Raw genomic sequence first — 13,334 nt, forward strand, 5'->3', positions numbered from 1 at the left:
AAAACAGCATGTGAGAGGGAAACCAACACAGAGGGAGCAGAGCTGAGAACTGGAGAGAAAGAAGGCCTCCTCAGTAATGAAATGCTGGATCGAGCCAGACCTGAAGCTTGTTAACCCTACTCAGCCTTTTTAGTTTGCTGAGCCCATGTTTTTATGGAGCCCAGTTTCAGTCCAGATTAACAAGGTCCCAGAGAGACTGTGACTCCTTAGAGGTCACACATCTAGGCAGTGCCATATCTAGGAAGAAAGCAAGCATTTTATGGCCTGAAGTGTTTCCCTTGCCACCTGCTCCAAAGAGTACCTCTCAACACACACACTGTCACCCTTTCCCCCTCACCCTCCATGCTACATCACCAATTATCAATTCTTCTGTTCTTTGGTTCATCGTCTGGCTCCCCTCATGTCTGCACCCTAAGGGCAGAGACCTGGTCTGCTTTGTTCACGCCTGTTTCCCCAGCTCCTTGAACACGACCTGGCACATAGTAGGTGCTTCTACTTATTGAATGGAAGTTTCAAAGCCACCAGCTCTTGCCAGCGTGGTTTACCATCGTCGTCTCTGGGGTCACCCACGTTTTGCACGGCCCTGTGCTCTCAGAGGGGCATAAACTGAGCTCGGAGCTGGCCTCCGGTCTCTCCATCTTCCCATCGGCCTGTCTCCTTTAGGGCCCCTCTTTCAGGCTGTGGGTGTTTCAGCAGCAGAAGAACAGCTCCCTGAGGGCAGGGATTTTTTTGGTTTAATCCTTACTGTATCCTCCGAACCTAGAACTGAGCCTGGCACATAGTAGGTGCCAACTAGATGCTTGGAGTCTGACTAATAGCTCCTCCTCTCCAGTTGCTTCTGTGGTCTGCTGGGCTAGGGGCAGGAGGAGACATGGGAAGACCAGCGGCTTTCGATGCCTTGGTGTCTGACAGCTCTGGGCTCCATGCTGGTGACTTTGGGGTCAACAAAGAGGCAGGGTTTACAGGGCTGGCTGGGAGCTGTTTCTCTGAAACAGGCAAGTGAAGAGCCACAGAAGGGAATGCAGGCCTGCCGACACCTTGATCAGAGCCCAGGGAGATGCCTTTCGGACTTGTGTCCTCCAGAACTGTAACGTAGCAAATGCGTGTGGTTTTAAACCACCAGGTTCCTAGTACTTTGTTACGGCAGCGATCAGAGACTCATACAGAGCTGACAGCATCGAGAAGGACTGGACAGGACTGGGAGGAATGTGGACACAGAGGACCCAGTCCCCACGAGCGTCTCTGTCTCACGGCCTGCCTGTCCCGTTACCCGAGTTGAGCTGGTCTTCCTCTCGGGCCCCCTCGCCACTGGGGTCCTCGCCAGCAGCCTCCCGGGCCTCCTGCGCATCCTCATGGGTGCGGTAGATCCACTGGTACAGGCCCTGTGTGGGGAGCAGAGTAAGAGGGGCGGCAGCGACGCCAGGAGCCCAGGTATAAGCTGTCCCGACTCCAAAGCTCAGGGTTTCAGCCTGTCGGCGACACCACCTTCAGAGAGCCCTCCCAGACTTCACCCTGGAAACTTCCTGAGGGACCTCTAGTCACACTTGGCCCTCACTGACCACAGTCTACGCTCCTCACAGAGGCCAGGGAAGGGGGAGCCACTGAAAACCTAAGTCAGCTTCATGGGAGCAGAAAGCTTGTCTCTCCTGTGGCCCCAGGGTATAGAAACATGCCAGGCACACAGCAGGTGCACAAGAAACGCTTATTAAATAAACCAATGAACCATGGTACACAGAACCCTGGGTCCCCAACCCAAGTATAACATCAATTTCTTATCATCAATGTGACTAGTTGCCCAACGTGCCTACGTGGTAAGAAAAGAGGGTCTTATCACACCCATTTCACAGCTGTAGAAACTGAGGCCGTGAGGTTTAGGGAAGCAGAGGGGTCCCAGAGCCCAAGCCCAGCTCAGCCCTCAGGTCGGCATCCCCACCCCACGCAGAACCCTGCGGTGCCTGCAGGCTTTTCCCCAGAGAAGGGAGGGTGTCCTCAGCCTCCACCCCAGCGAGCAGGGCTTCCCTGATTCCCTTGGCTGTCAGGTGGCTCACCAGGGCCTCTTCTTGGCGGCTCCGGAATGCCTGAAAGTGCTCCAGGACCTCTGAGGCTCCGTCATTCATCACATTGCTGCCGTTGACCTTCAGGATGCACTGGCCGGCACAGAGGCCTGCAGCCGCAGCCTCGGAGCCTAAAGGGGACAGGAGCGCTTGAGGCCAGATACCAGGTGATGACAGGTTGGGGTGGTATCAGGCAAGGGCGAGTAACCAGATGAACCTGTTCCCCACCCCACACCAAATGCCACCTCCATCCTCCCACCCTGCAGCCACTCTCCACCCCACGCCAAGAGGCAGGACAGACACTGTCATTCCCATTTGGCAGAAGAAGAGACCGCGGCTCAGAGAAGTAGGTGAGCCCACGGTCATGCGGCAAGGGAGGCTGGCCTTGAACCCAGGCACATTTCACTCCTTTGCACGTGTGCTTGCTACTCACTTCAGTAGCTGACTCTGCAACCCCGTGGACTGTAGCCTGCCAGGTGCCTCTGTCCATGGGATTCCCCAGGCAAGAATACTGGAGTGGGTGGCCATGCCCTCCTCCAGGGGGTCTTCCTGACTCAGTGGTCGAACCCGCATCTCCTGCAGCTCCTGGACTGCAGGCGGATTCTTCACCGCTGAGCCACCAGGGAAGCCCTCTTCTCCTTTAAGTCCCACAACAACCCCATGATACTGGAGCCAGGATCAGCCCCATTTTGCAGACAGAGAAACAGGGGCTCAGAGAGGTAAAGTGGCTCTCTCAAGGTCACGTGTCTAGGAGAAGCCAGGTTTCAAACCCAGGTCTACCAGGCTCCAAGGGCATGCTTTCTCAGCTGTCCCATGGCTCTCAAACTGCCACATTCCTGCCTGGCAATAAGGAGCTGGAGCTGAAGAAACACTGCCCTGTTTCGAGTGAATGTGCATGTTTCTCACTTTGCCACAGTCCTCACCACTTCCTAGTGCTTCCTTTCAGGTGCCCATGTGTAGCTGCCTGACCCCCACAGGCATGCATATTTACAAGCCTTGACTTCCAGCAAAGAAGGTAAGTGCTCTAAGAGGCACGGGCCTAGAGGTGACTGTTTGGGCGGGCGCCTCTGAACTCCTTCTACAAACACAACAGACCGGCCTCCCAAAGCCCCACTCCACGTCTCTTGGGCTCCCACTCACCTCTCCCCACTGCGTAGACATACGGCGGGGCTGCTCCCCGGATCTGGAAGCACAGGGCCTCTGGATGGTCGGGGACTTTGACGATCCTGCACGGAACAGAAGCTGCCGTGAGGTACAGCAGTCACTCCCGAAAGGCAGCCCAGGGGGCCACCGGGGGAGCCCCTGCCTCCCGGGCTTTTGGGAAATCCAGCCCCAGACAGCAGCAGCACCAGACTTTTCAAATGCACAGAGAAACCTCACTCAACCAGAGCGCACAGAACAAGCTCTGGGATTCACTGGAACCAGCCAACCCGCCCTCGGAAAGTCCGTCCATGCACACTCCTAACCCTTCTCTGTCATCCTCTGCGTGAGAAGAGGCCTCGTGGCCACCAGACCAGCATATTGGCCAGTGTATATATTTTATTCAATAATCACTGACTTGGAGAGTGACAAGTGACCCCCAGCACATCTGGGTGCTGACTCTAAAAAAATGTCCACGTATCCCCCAGAGATCATGATTTGAAAGCCCAGACGACCCAGCCACTCTATGGGTGGATCACCAGGGCAGAGTGGGCAGCCCGTGCCCAGAGTTATTATTAATCCAGGGGCTTCAATGTAGCCATCAGCTTCCTTGTCTAAGGCATGTCTCCCACATTAGGCCTTGGATCGTCCCTACCTGCCATAAAAAGCCATCTTGGGAGCCTGTTCTCAAACCCCAGGTATTTATGGAACTTGAAGCTGGCATGTTCCACCATGGTGATTTCTCCCACTTCTACATACCAACCAAACCATCAATCATGTCCCCGAAACTGACAAGCCTTTTAACTGAAAGAATCCTATTTAAAACTTTCTATCACTCCTGTCAACAGAAAACCAGGAGCATCTGCCCTAAATAGAAGGGAGAAGCGAAAAGCAAATGTGCAGGATTTAAAATAGAAAATGCTCCTCCAGGTGCCTATATCTGGTACCCGACCACTTCTCACCACGCCCATCACGGCTGGGCGGGGCCGGCCGGCAGCCTCCTCTCCACACTTCTGGCTTCCGCCCCGCCCTGACAATCTAGTCTCCACCTGCAGCCAGGGAGATGCTACAGGACCCCACGTCAGATCACGCGGCCCCTCTGCTCAGAACCTTCTGGCAGCTCCACGATCCTTACTGGGCACAGGTCCCAGAGGGCCTGGCCTCTACTTCTGACCGATCCCAGTGCCCACCCTGTTCCAGCCCCATCAGCTGCCTCACTGTTGCTCAAAGGCACCAGCCCCAGTGCCGCCCCGGGGGCCCTCGCTGTTTCCTCTGCCGGGAACCGCCCTCCTCCAGATGTCCCTCGACCCCCACCCTCACCCCCTTCAGGTCTTCACCTCCATCCTCAGGGGCATCTCCCTGACCACCACTCCTCCACACAGCCCCTCTCCTGTCCCAGCTTTATAGTGGGTTGGCCAAAATGTTCGTCCGGATTTTCCTATAAGATGTGATGCAAAAACCAGAATGGTTTATGGCCAACCCAATATGTTAGTCCACACTCACTACCTCCTGGTACACCTCTCCCTTTTCTGCTTGATTTTGTCCGTCTCCTGCTCTAGCCTCCAATCAGACCGAGTTCTGCGGGGGCAGTAATGGATCTATGCAGACGGGCCTGGGTCCCCAGAGCCTGAAACACCAGCGGGCACACAGCAGGCACCCAGTAAGCTCCTGTCGACTGAACGGAGCCAGCAGCACCTTGTCACGTGCCTGCAGAAGGACCCCCCAGCCGCAGGGACCCAGGTCAGCCAGGCACCCCACCACCACCATCCCCCCGGGACCCAGGCAACTCCTCATCCTGAGAGGGAGGCCACCAGACAGCCCGCGCCTGGGGACACTCACTCTTTGGCCTTGGTGGCGACCAGGAGACGCAGCGGGCGGCGGGAGCAGAAAGACTGGTTGAGGATGGACTCCACCTCAGCCAGGGGCCGCAGGAACACCAGGTCCTCGTTGATGGAGTAGATCTTCCTCCCCACCTGCAGGCCGGCCATCTGGGCGGGGGTGGCGAGGGAGACCAGCATAGCAGGTAACTGACCCCGTCTCCTTCTCACTAAGGAGCCACTCAATTCAGGGGTACAGAGTCACCAGCCCCAGGGACCAAGTAGGACCCGAGTGAGACCCCCCCGCCGCCAGGGCAACCCCGCTGCCCTCTGTGGTTAACAGTGAGGCAGGCTGGCGAGACCCATGCGGGCCAACGAGCTATGAGGGGAGGCCTGTGGGGGCCGCTAACAGCAAAGACGTTTTCCCTGAGAAGAAGCTTCCAGCCCGCCCCTGCTTCCTGCCTGGCTCTGCAAGGACACGAGGCATCGACCTGGGGTGGCCACCTTGTGACCACGAGGCTTTGGCCAGCAAAGGTGGAGAGATGTCAACCCTGAACCAAGACTTATAACCACCTCCTTCTAAACTGCTTACATCATAAGGAAACCACAGCCCCGCGGCTCCGGCCACTGTCAAGCCCAGCCTGCGGCTACTACACACAGCCAAACGCCTTGCTGATCGCTACAAGGAAGCAAGCAGAGCCCCCTGGAAAAAGTGGCCAGCGCCTCTCTCCTAGCCGTCTGCACACCCCCTCTCTCCCAGCTAAGAGGCCTTGGGGCTGAAGCCTTGGCCTCCCTCCTCCAGACCTGTATCCATCTCGGAACACCCGCCCTACTCAGGCGGGTGACCGTTAGTTTTTCTATAATCAGCTGATTCAGAAACCCAGGTGGTTTTTTTTCATCTGGCTCCCATAGGGCCAGCAGGGGGAGCTGGTGGTACACGCTGGGAGGGCAACCTGGCTTCCGGGGGCTCCATCACTAGTTCCCAGAGACTCGGACTCAGTTTCCCCAGGAGGGCAAGGAGCAAGGAGGAACCACTGCCCTTCCAGGGCTTTCTGAGCTGGAGGAGGGGTGCCCCACTCTCCTGTCTGTACGCAGTCCAGGGGGCCAGGGGGGCCCCTATGAGACGCCTCACCTCCGCCAACGAGCCCCTCTGGACTGACTTCACCACCACAGCCTTGTTCTTCTCTTCAATGTCGAAGCCGTAGTCTTCCTCCTGGGGCAGGATCTGGGGGTTCGAGGCAGGAGAGGTGGTGAGACAGGGAGGGGGGCCTAGAGCCTGCCCCAGCTTGGCCCCCACGGGGGGTGGATTGGAGGGGACCAGGACCCGGCCAGCTCCTCCTGTCCCAGATCTGCTCAGGGTGAGGCTGGGAGTGGGGTGACCACGTATTCATTTAGCTTTCTTGGCCTGTCTCCCCTTTCCTCCTCCCAACCTGAGAACAGAGCCTCCTTATTTATTATGCTCCACTGTCTCCCCAGCTGCGGTCATACTGCAGGTGCTCAATAACAACTTACTGGCTTAATGAAATAAATCAGACCCCGAAGTGTCCTGCCACCAAGAACTTAGGGACAGGAAGGGGGTTTAGGGAGGAGCCGCCCCTCCCCATCGCAGAGGTTTCGGGGATCCGTGCTGGTGGGGATATAGAGAAATGCATTTATTTGCTCAGTACATATTTTGCTGAGCTGTTGCCTATTATATGGGCCAGGTACTTCACTGTTCTGGGAACATCACCAAACAAGACAAATGGTTTCTGCCCTCATGGAGCTGTCTGTCTCGTGGGAGAGACAGACTGCAAACAAACAAAGAGATAAAGAATGTAGTGCTGGGGTGTTATGTACTTTGAATTAAAATAAAGCACTTAAAGGGACAGAACGCGGCACAGAGCAGGGCCAGGGGAGGGGATGTCTGCGCTGAGATCTGAATGAAATGAGGGACAGAAGTTTATAAAGAGTGGAGGGCACAGCAGGTGCCAGGGCCCTGAGTCAGGCCCCAGAGTACTGGAGGGTAAGACGGAAGATCTGAGTGGCTGGGCTACGTGGGGCGAGGAAGGGGAGAACACGGGAGAGGAAGAAAAAGAGGCAGGAAGGCTTGTCCTAAGTGTGGTGTGGAGCGCTTGAGGGCTCTGTGGCAGGAGAAACGGACGTGCCCAGAGCCCTGCACATTGGGCAGGCTTCAGCCCCAACTCTGGCTTATGCTAAGAGACCCAGCCTCTCTGAGCCTCTCTCCCGGTTGCCTGCTGTGGGCCAGGCCTCAAGGTGGAGGCTGCGGCCCACCAGGAGGCACAGAACAGGATGTGGTGGGCGAGGCTGGTAAAACACCTGACCAGGCTGGTAAATGCCCTGCCTTAACTGCAAGGCCAGTCACAGCAACTGAACAAGGGCGCCGGCCCAGAAGACCCAAGGCTTTGGTGTGAGAGGGGTCATTTCAGGAGGTCATCCTCTGTGCAAAGGCTAGGCTGGGGGTGGGGTGGACAAGAGGAGGGGGAAAGACAAAGGGAGCCCAGCGAGCCCAGTCTCCTCTGTCGGGAGGGTGGTCTGGCGAGGAAAGTGGCCTGGCGTCTGGGCGGTGTTGCCAGCCACCGCCTAAAATCCCCCCTTACTTCTGGGCACCCCTGGGTGAGCCCAACTTCCCCAGCCACAACCTGAAGGCTGCCCGGGCCTGGGAAGGAAGATGCAGCGAGCTCGGCGCTGCTCCTACCAGCAGGCGCTTGGCCAGGATATTCTCTGCCAGCTTGAAGTCGCTGCGCAGCTGTCTGTTCTTGCCGCTGGTCCCCTCCATCTCCTCGTCCGCGTGGAAGCGGAAGTACTGCGACTCGTCCTTGAATTCGCTCTTCTCCAGCACTGCAAACCCACAGAAACAGGGTCAGGCCCACACGGGGAGCCCGCAGCGGCATCTGACGACCGGCAGGCATGGGCCAGGACCAGCCCCTGGACAAGCCTGGGTTGGCCAGCATGGTGTTCTAGTAAGTAAAGTCCTGTGCCAAAACTAACACATTAGGATAGTTCACATAAAAGCCTGGCTTTCCGACTCTCGTGGAAATTCTGAACTCATCCCACCTGCTTATATAAAGGCATGTTACAAAGCCATGCAAGGTACAAAGCTGCGGAACCACAGCAGAAATAAAGAACCAGTGGAAGAGAATAGCTATCACATAACAGGACACTGTTTTATGGGAACTTAGCATATGATGGATGACGAACAACCACGTGGAGTATTCCATAGATGGTACGGGGAAAACTGATTCACTTACAGGAAAAAATAAAATCAGATCCCTACCTCACACCATATATAACAATAAACTCCTGTTGAATCAAAGACCTAAATAAGAACAGGAAAACTAAAGCTCACCAAACGAAATGCAGGCAAGTGTCTTTGTCTTAAAACAGAAAAGGAGTTCATATACAAGACCCCCCCAAAAGCAGTATGATAAAATTAAGGACTTCCATTCAATAGCAAGGCCACAGGCAGGCCACAGATTCAAAATTAACTATATGGTCTAAAATCAACAAAGGAGAAATCTTGGGAAACTCCAGCAAATCAACCAGAGAAAGCTGGGAAACTCATAGATAAATGGGTAAAGGATATAAATAAGTAATTAACAAATGGGAAAACCTAAGAGAATGGTAAGTGCCAAGTACATGGAAAAGAACTCACCCTCACTAATAATCAGAAATAGACCACAGTGAGACACTTTAGGCCAGGAAATGGTACACTCGGTCCCTGTGGGCCAAATGTGGCTCACTCCCGCTTTTTATAAATAAAGTTTTATTGGAACACAGTCACACCCATTTATTTATATATTGTCTGGGGCTGCTCTGGGGTCACAATGACAAAGTTAAATAACTGCAGAAGACTGTATGGTCCACAAAACCTGAGACATGTACTATCCGGGTCCTTACAGAAAAAGTCTTCAGACCTCTAAGACTAGGCAGGAAAGTGAGTAAAAAGAACCAGTAACAGGGGCTTCCCTGGCAGTCCAGTGGTTAAGACTCTGCACTTCCCCTGCAGGGGATGTGAGTTTGATCCCTGGTCAGGGAACTAAGATCCCCTATGCTGTGTAACTGAAAAATATTAAAACAAAAGCAGAAAAAAGAACCTGGTAACAATCAGCATGTGATGTGGTCTCTGTGGATTACAATTTAACTAAATACCTTCTAGTGCAGAGCACACCCGTGATATAGGCTCAAGTTCATTTACTCCGCAGACAAAAGAGCACCTGCTACACCCCTTTTAAAGACAGGAAGACTAAGGCCCAGAGGCGCTAAATAAACTCCAAGGTCACAGAGCCCAGGCTCCTCCTCTTCATCATACTGCCCAGCCTGGCCTGACAGATGGGCACGGGGACAAATTCCATAAGGGGGAGAGGTCGAGGCAGTCGTCTAAGGTCAGTGGGCCCGGGAAAGGACAAGCAGCTGCCTTAGCTTCAGGCCTCCCTGAAGGCCTGTGAGGACACGAAAAGCATCAAGAAGCCTTCCTTTCTGCCTCCTTCCCCTCCCAGGACAGCTAGCTGTTTGTGAGCATGGCTCGCAGGCCACCTCTATTACCTCCTTGGAGAGAACAGACGCTCAAATTGCTGCTTTCCCCAGAGCTGGGAGCCAGGCCCCAGGAGGCCGGCTGGCTCCCCCTCCACTGTAAACACGAGGCTACAGGACTCAGGAGAGGGAGGAGGAGCGCCGTGTTGTGTCTTATGTCTCAGCTGAAACATCTGGGGAAACAGCTGGAATCCCAGAGTCCAGGAGCTCGGCCAGGTGACGGCCGACCACTCCCAACATCCAGCCAAGGCCACTGGCCAGGCTTCGTGAGACGCGGGCACAGACCATCACTGAAAGCCTTGGTCAGTTCCCCTCGCCCCCAAGCTCAAGGCCGTTTAGCCTCTCTGAGCCTCAGTTTCCTCATCTGTAGGGATAACAACCAACGTCCCCGAGCGGCCGCAAAGATTAAACCATGAGCCTCAGTTTCCCTGTCTGCACCTACAGCAAGGGGGCTGGACCACTGCCCCTGGGTCTCTCCCCGGGGACACCCCAGGGTCCCACGAGCCCAGGTCAGACACCCTGGGAGGCGCCAGGCAGGCCCCACCACGCCCTCCACCCGCCACCCTAACCTGCATTTTGCAGCAGCCGCCACCCTAGGATTGGCCCTTTCCTCTTTTAGCCTGGTCTGGAGTTTGTGGCAGGCAGAGGGGACCAAGGGCGGCACCCTGCAATTTCTCTCCCCGAGCGCCCCCGAGGGTGTCGGCGCTGCCCCGGGTCACCCCCAGCAGAAGGTCCTCAGACAGCCGCCTTCCTGAAATAGCTGCTGGGGTGGACCCCTAATTACTCTCACCCACAAATGAGAGGTTCTGCCCAGCTGACGGGAGGGAGGGATGGGGCTCAGAGAGATCCCTGCAGGAACAGTCTGGGTTTCAGGAATGACCTGGGCTGCCCTGGCTGGGCCCAACATGCCCCTCTCAGCTGTGGAGTGAGCCCCAACCGCCCAGAGCTGTCAGAATGCTGAGCTCAGGTGGGGAGGGAAAGATGGGGAAGATGAGGCTGAGAGGAGCGGGCTTTGCTGTCAGCAAGCTGAGTCGGGCCCAGAACCAGGCCTGCTGGCTCCAAGGCAGAGGGCAAACCAGATGGCCTTTCACCTCACAGGGCAAAGGGACACCAAATCCAGCTCCTGGACCAAGTGTAGAAAGCTGTGGCCCCCAGCTTGCTTTTCTAAATAAAGTTTTATTGGCTAAATGCCATGCCCACAAGTTTACGCATCCCCTGTAGCCGCTCTCAGACTACAGGGGCAGAGCTGGGCTGTGGCAGAGACTGTGCGGCCTGCAAGAACTAAGACGTTTACTGTCTGGCCGTCTACAGGCAGAGTCTGCCGACCTCTGAGGGGTGCACAGAGCAGATGCTGGGAGGATTTCGGGCCGCTCCTCCTCCCAGCGTGGCTTCAGCTTATTTCACGGTTGCGTGACTTGCACACACGCACACATGAGGACAGGACTTGTCTTTCTTGTTCACCTCTGGTCCCCAGAGCCTCGCATGGTGACCACAGGCAAAAGGCTACGGATGACCAAAGAGAGAGGGGACGTGTGGACTCAGCCTCACGGGGACAGAACGGTCCCAGGAAAAAAAGTGAATCTGAGCTGGTCCAGAGCGGGAGGCAGGAGAGGACCTCTCCGAGCTGGGCGGGGGGCCTCAGAACTGAGCAGAAACACTGACAAGTCAGGGGAGGAGGCAGGGAGGGAGGGGGCCCCTGCACAAGGGAAACGCTGCACGTGACAAGGCCCTGAGGTTGTTCTGGAGACCAGAGAAAGGCTCTCTGCTGGGGGAGGGCGGGGTTAAAAGTCCACTCATCCTAAAAAAGTGGGAACCTGGGGGCTCCCCCAGGACCAGAGCTCCCTGGAGGCCTGTAACGCCACCCTGCCTGGGTCCAAACCCCAGCCCCTCCTGCGCAAGTGTCCTAACTGCCTGGGCTTCTGGCCCTCGTTTATACACGGGCATGTTCTCCATACCAACATCAAAGGACCAGCACAAGGATTAAACTAATCACTACATGCAGAGTTCTTAGGGAAGCCGGGCCCAGGGTATAATCTCTCTGTTATCTTAAAGCGGTGTCAGTGGAGCCATTTCTCCCTCCCCAGGACCATCTCACACTGTTCACCCGCCTCCCCTCCGACACACTTCTCCCTGCAGGAGGAGGAGGGATGTGTCTGAGGGGCGAGGCCCCACCTGGCTTCCTCCCTCTCACGCTCACAGCCCGGCCATCCTTTGTCCCCGCGGACCCCTCTCCTCCCCTCCCAGGAGGCCCACGGACCAGGCCCACCTCACCCAGCCTCGCTACCCACCCTGGGAGGCCATCTCCCACCCAGGAGTAAAGGCTTGGGAAGCCCATGGATTTTACCAGCCACCTCGGTCCCCACTAGACACCTGAAGTGGTCTCCGCATCAGTGCAGAACTGGGGATGGAGGAGGAGGGGAATTCATGAGCCGGCCCAAAGCCACAGCAGTCCATAGGCCCACAGACCCGGCATCCACACCCACTGCCTTGCTGGGCAGCTGGCCAGTCTACCACTTGCTGTCTCTGGGCCTGTTTCCCATCACTGAAATGTGCACCAGGGACCAGGGTCCCTGCCAGCAATTCTGTCTCAGGACAGACCCCTACCCTACCCCCTGGGGAGGCTGGGCTGAGGGGAGGGCTGGATTACCGTGATGCATGAAGCCATTGTTACACAGCCCCACGCCAAGCGCCACCGCCTCCTCACGTGTCTGGCAATCACCCTGGAACAGAACGAGAAGGGGAAGGTGTTAGGTGGACCTGGCCCAAGGGGCTGAGCCAGGTGGAGAAAGAGCCCACTGCTACCCCAGGAAGGCAGACTCCACGAGAGCAGGGATGTGCCTCTGTCTTGTGGTACCCCCAACCATGTCTGTGATTGTTATTTACAACTCCCAAACCAGAAAAATATTTAATTGTATGTTAATTATGTAAATGTAACAAATGCATGGAGTATCATGTGATAAATACCGCAAAAAGAGAAATGGAGATTTTATGTGGCAGACACTGTTGGTTGCCCAGCAACAACCCTCCCCCACCCCATCCAGCCCTGGTACTGAAACCCTCACTGATATAGATGGCAGTGCATCTATCTAGATAACCTCAGATCCCAGCCTCCACTATAGCCAGTGGTGGCCAATGAAACACAAACAGAAATCACTGACAGGGAACCCTAGAAAAACACTGTGCCCCTGGCCCTTCGTATCTCTTCCTCCTGCCTGCCTGGAACACAGATATGATGGCTGGAGCTCCTGCAGCCATCTTATATCACAATGTGGTCTGGAAAATAGAAACATACAAAGCAGAGCAGAGCAGAAAGAAAGGGAGAGGATGGTCCTCAAAGATATCATGAGATTGTCCCAGCAACTCTGTCTCACCAACCTCCAGCCTTCTCTCGTACTAAAGAAAAACAAACCCGTAATTAGTTTCAGCCTCTGTAGTTGGCTCTCTGATATTAAGAAATCAAGTTCAACTCCTAATTGACCTGGCTCTAGCCAATAAGACATCTGGGGAAGCCTACCAGGCAATCCTGGAAAATATCTTCCTCCCTAATAAAAGGGAAAAGCAACAGCACCCCTCCCTGCCTGGGATAAAGTTACATGAGGAAGTGATGCAGGGACTGCAGGCCATGTCATGATCAAAGTGGCAGACTGCCGAGGATGACAGAGCGAAGGACAGAAGGTTCTTGATATGAGGTGCTACTGATGTGCAGCATGTTATTTGCTTAGGCCAGTGTTCAGTTGCGTTTTCTGTTCTCGCAACTGAAAATACTCCTAAATCGGGGGTCTGGCTCATTTCA

At 55.5% G+C, this 13,334-nt stretch overlaps 1 protein-coding gene across 2 annotated transcripts in view; it reads right to left on the reverse strand.

The window, feature by feature from the left end:
- Positions 1–13,334, reverse strand: part of PREX1 (phosphatidylinositol-3,4,5-trisphosphate dependent Rac exchange factor 1) — a 176,028-nt gene that overhangs the window by 23,252 nt on the left and 139,442 nt on the right. For both annotated transcript variants that reach the window (XM_070472737.1, XM_020906205.2), the window contains 7 exons: positions 12,189–12,261; positions 7,707–7,849; positions 6,144–6,236; positions 5,034–5,182; positions 3,195–3,280; positions 2,049–2,185; positions 1,271–1,382 (listed from right to left, as the gene is read on the reverse strand). In XM_070472737.1, coding sequence (XP_070328838.1) covers positions 1,271–1,382; positions 2,049–2,185; positions 3,195–3,280; positions 5,034–5,182; positions 6,144–6,236; positions 7,707–7,849; positions 12,189–12,261 — 793 coding nt within the window. The remainder of the gene's footprint in view (positions 1–1,270; positions 1,383–2,048; positions 2,186–3,194; positions 3,281–5,033; positions 5,183–6,143; positions 6,237–7,706; positions 7,850–12,188; positions 12,262–13,334) is intronic.

This window comes from Odocoileus virginianus, chromosome 9 (assembly GCF_023699985.2).
Source record: "Odocoileus virginianus isolate 20LAN1187 ecotype Illinois chromosome 9, Ovbor_1.2, whole genome shotgun sequence".
Taxonomy (NCBI): Eukaryota; Metazoa; Chordata; class Mammalia; order Artiodactyla; family Cervidae; genus Odocoileus; species Odocoileus virginianus.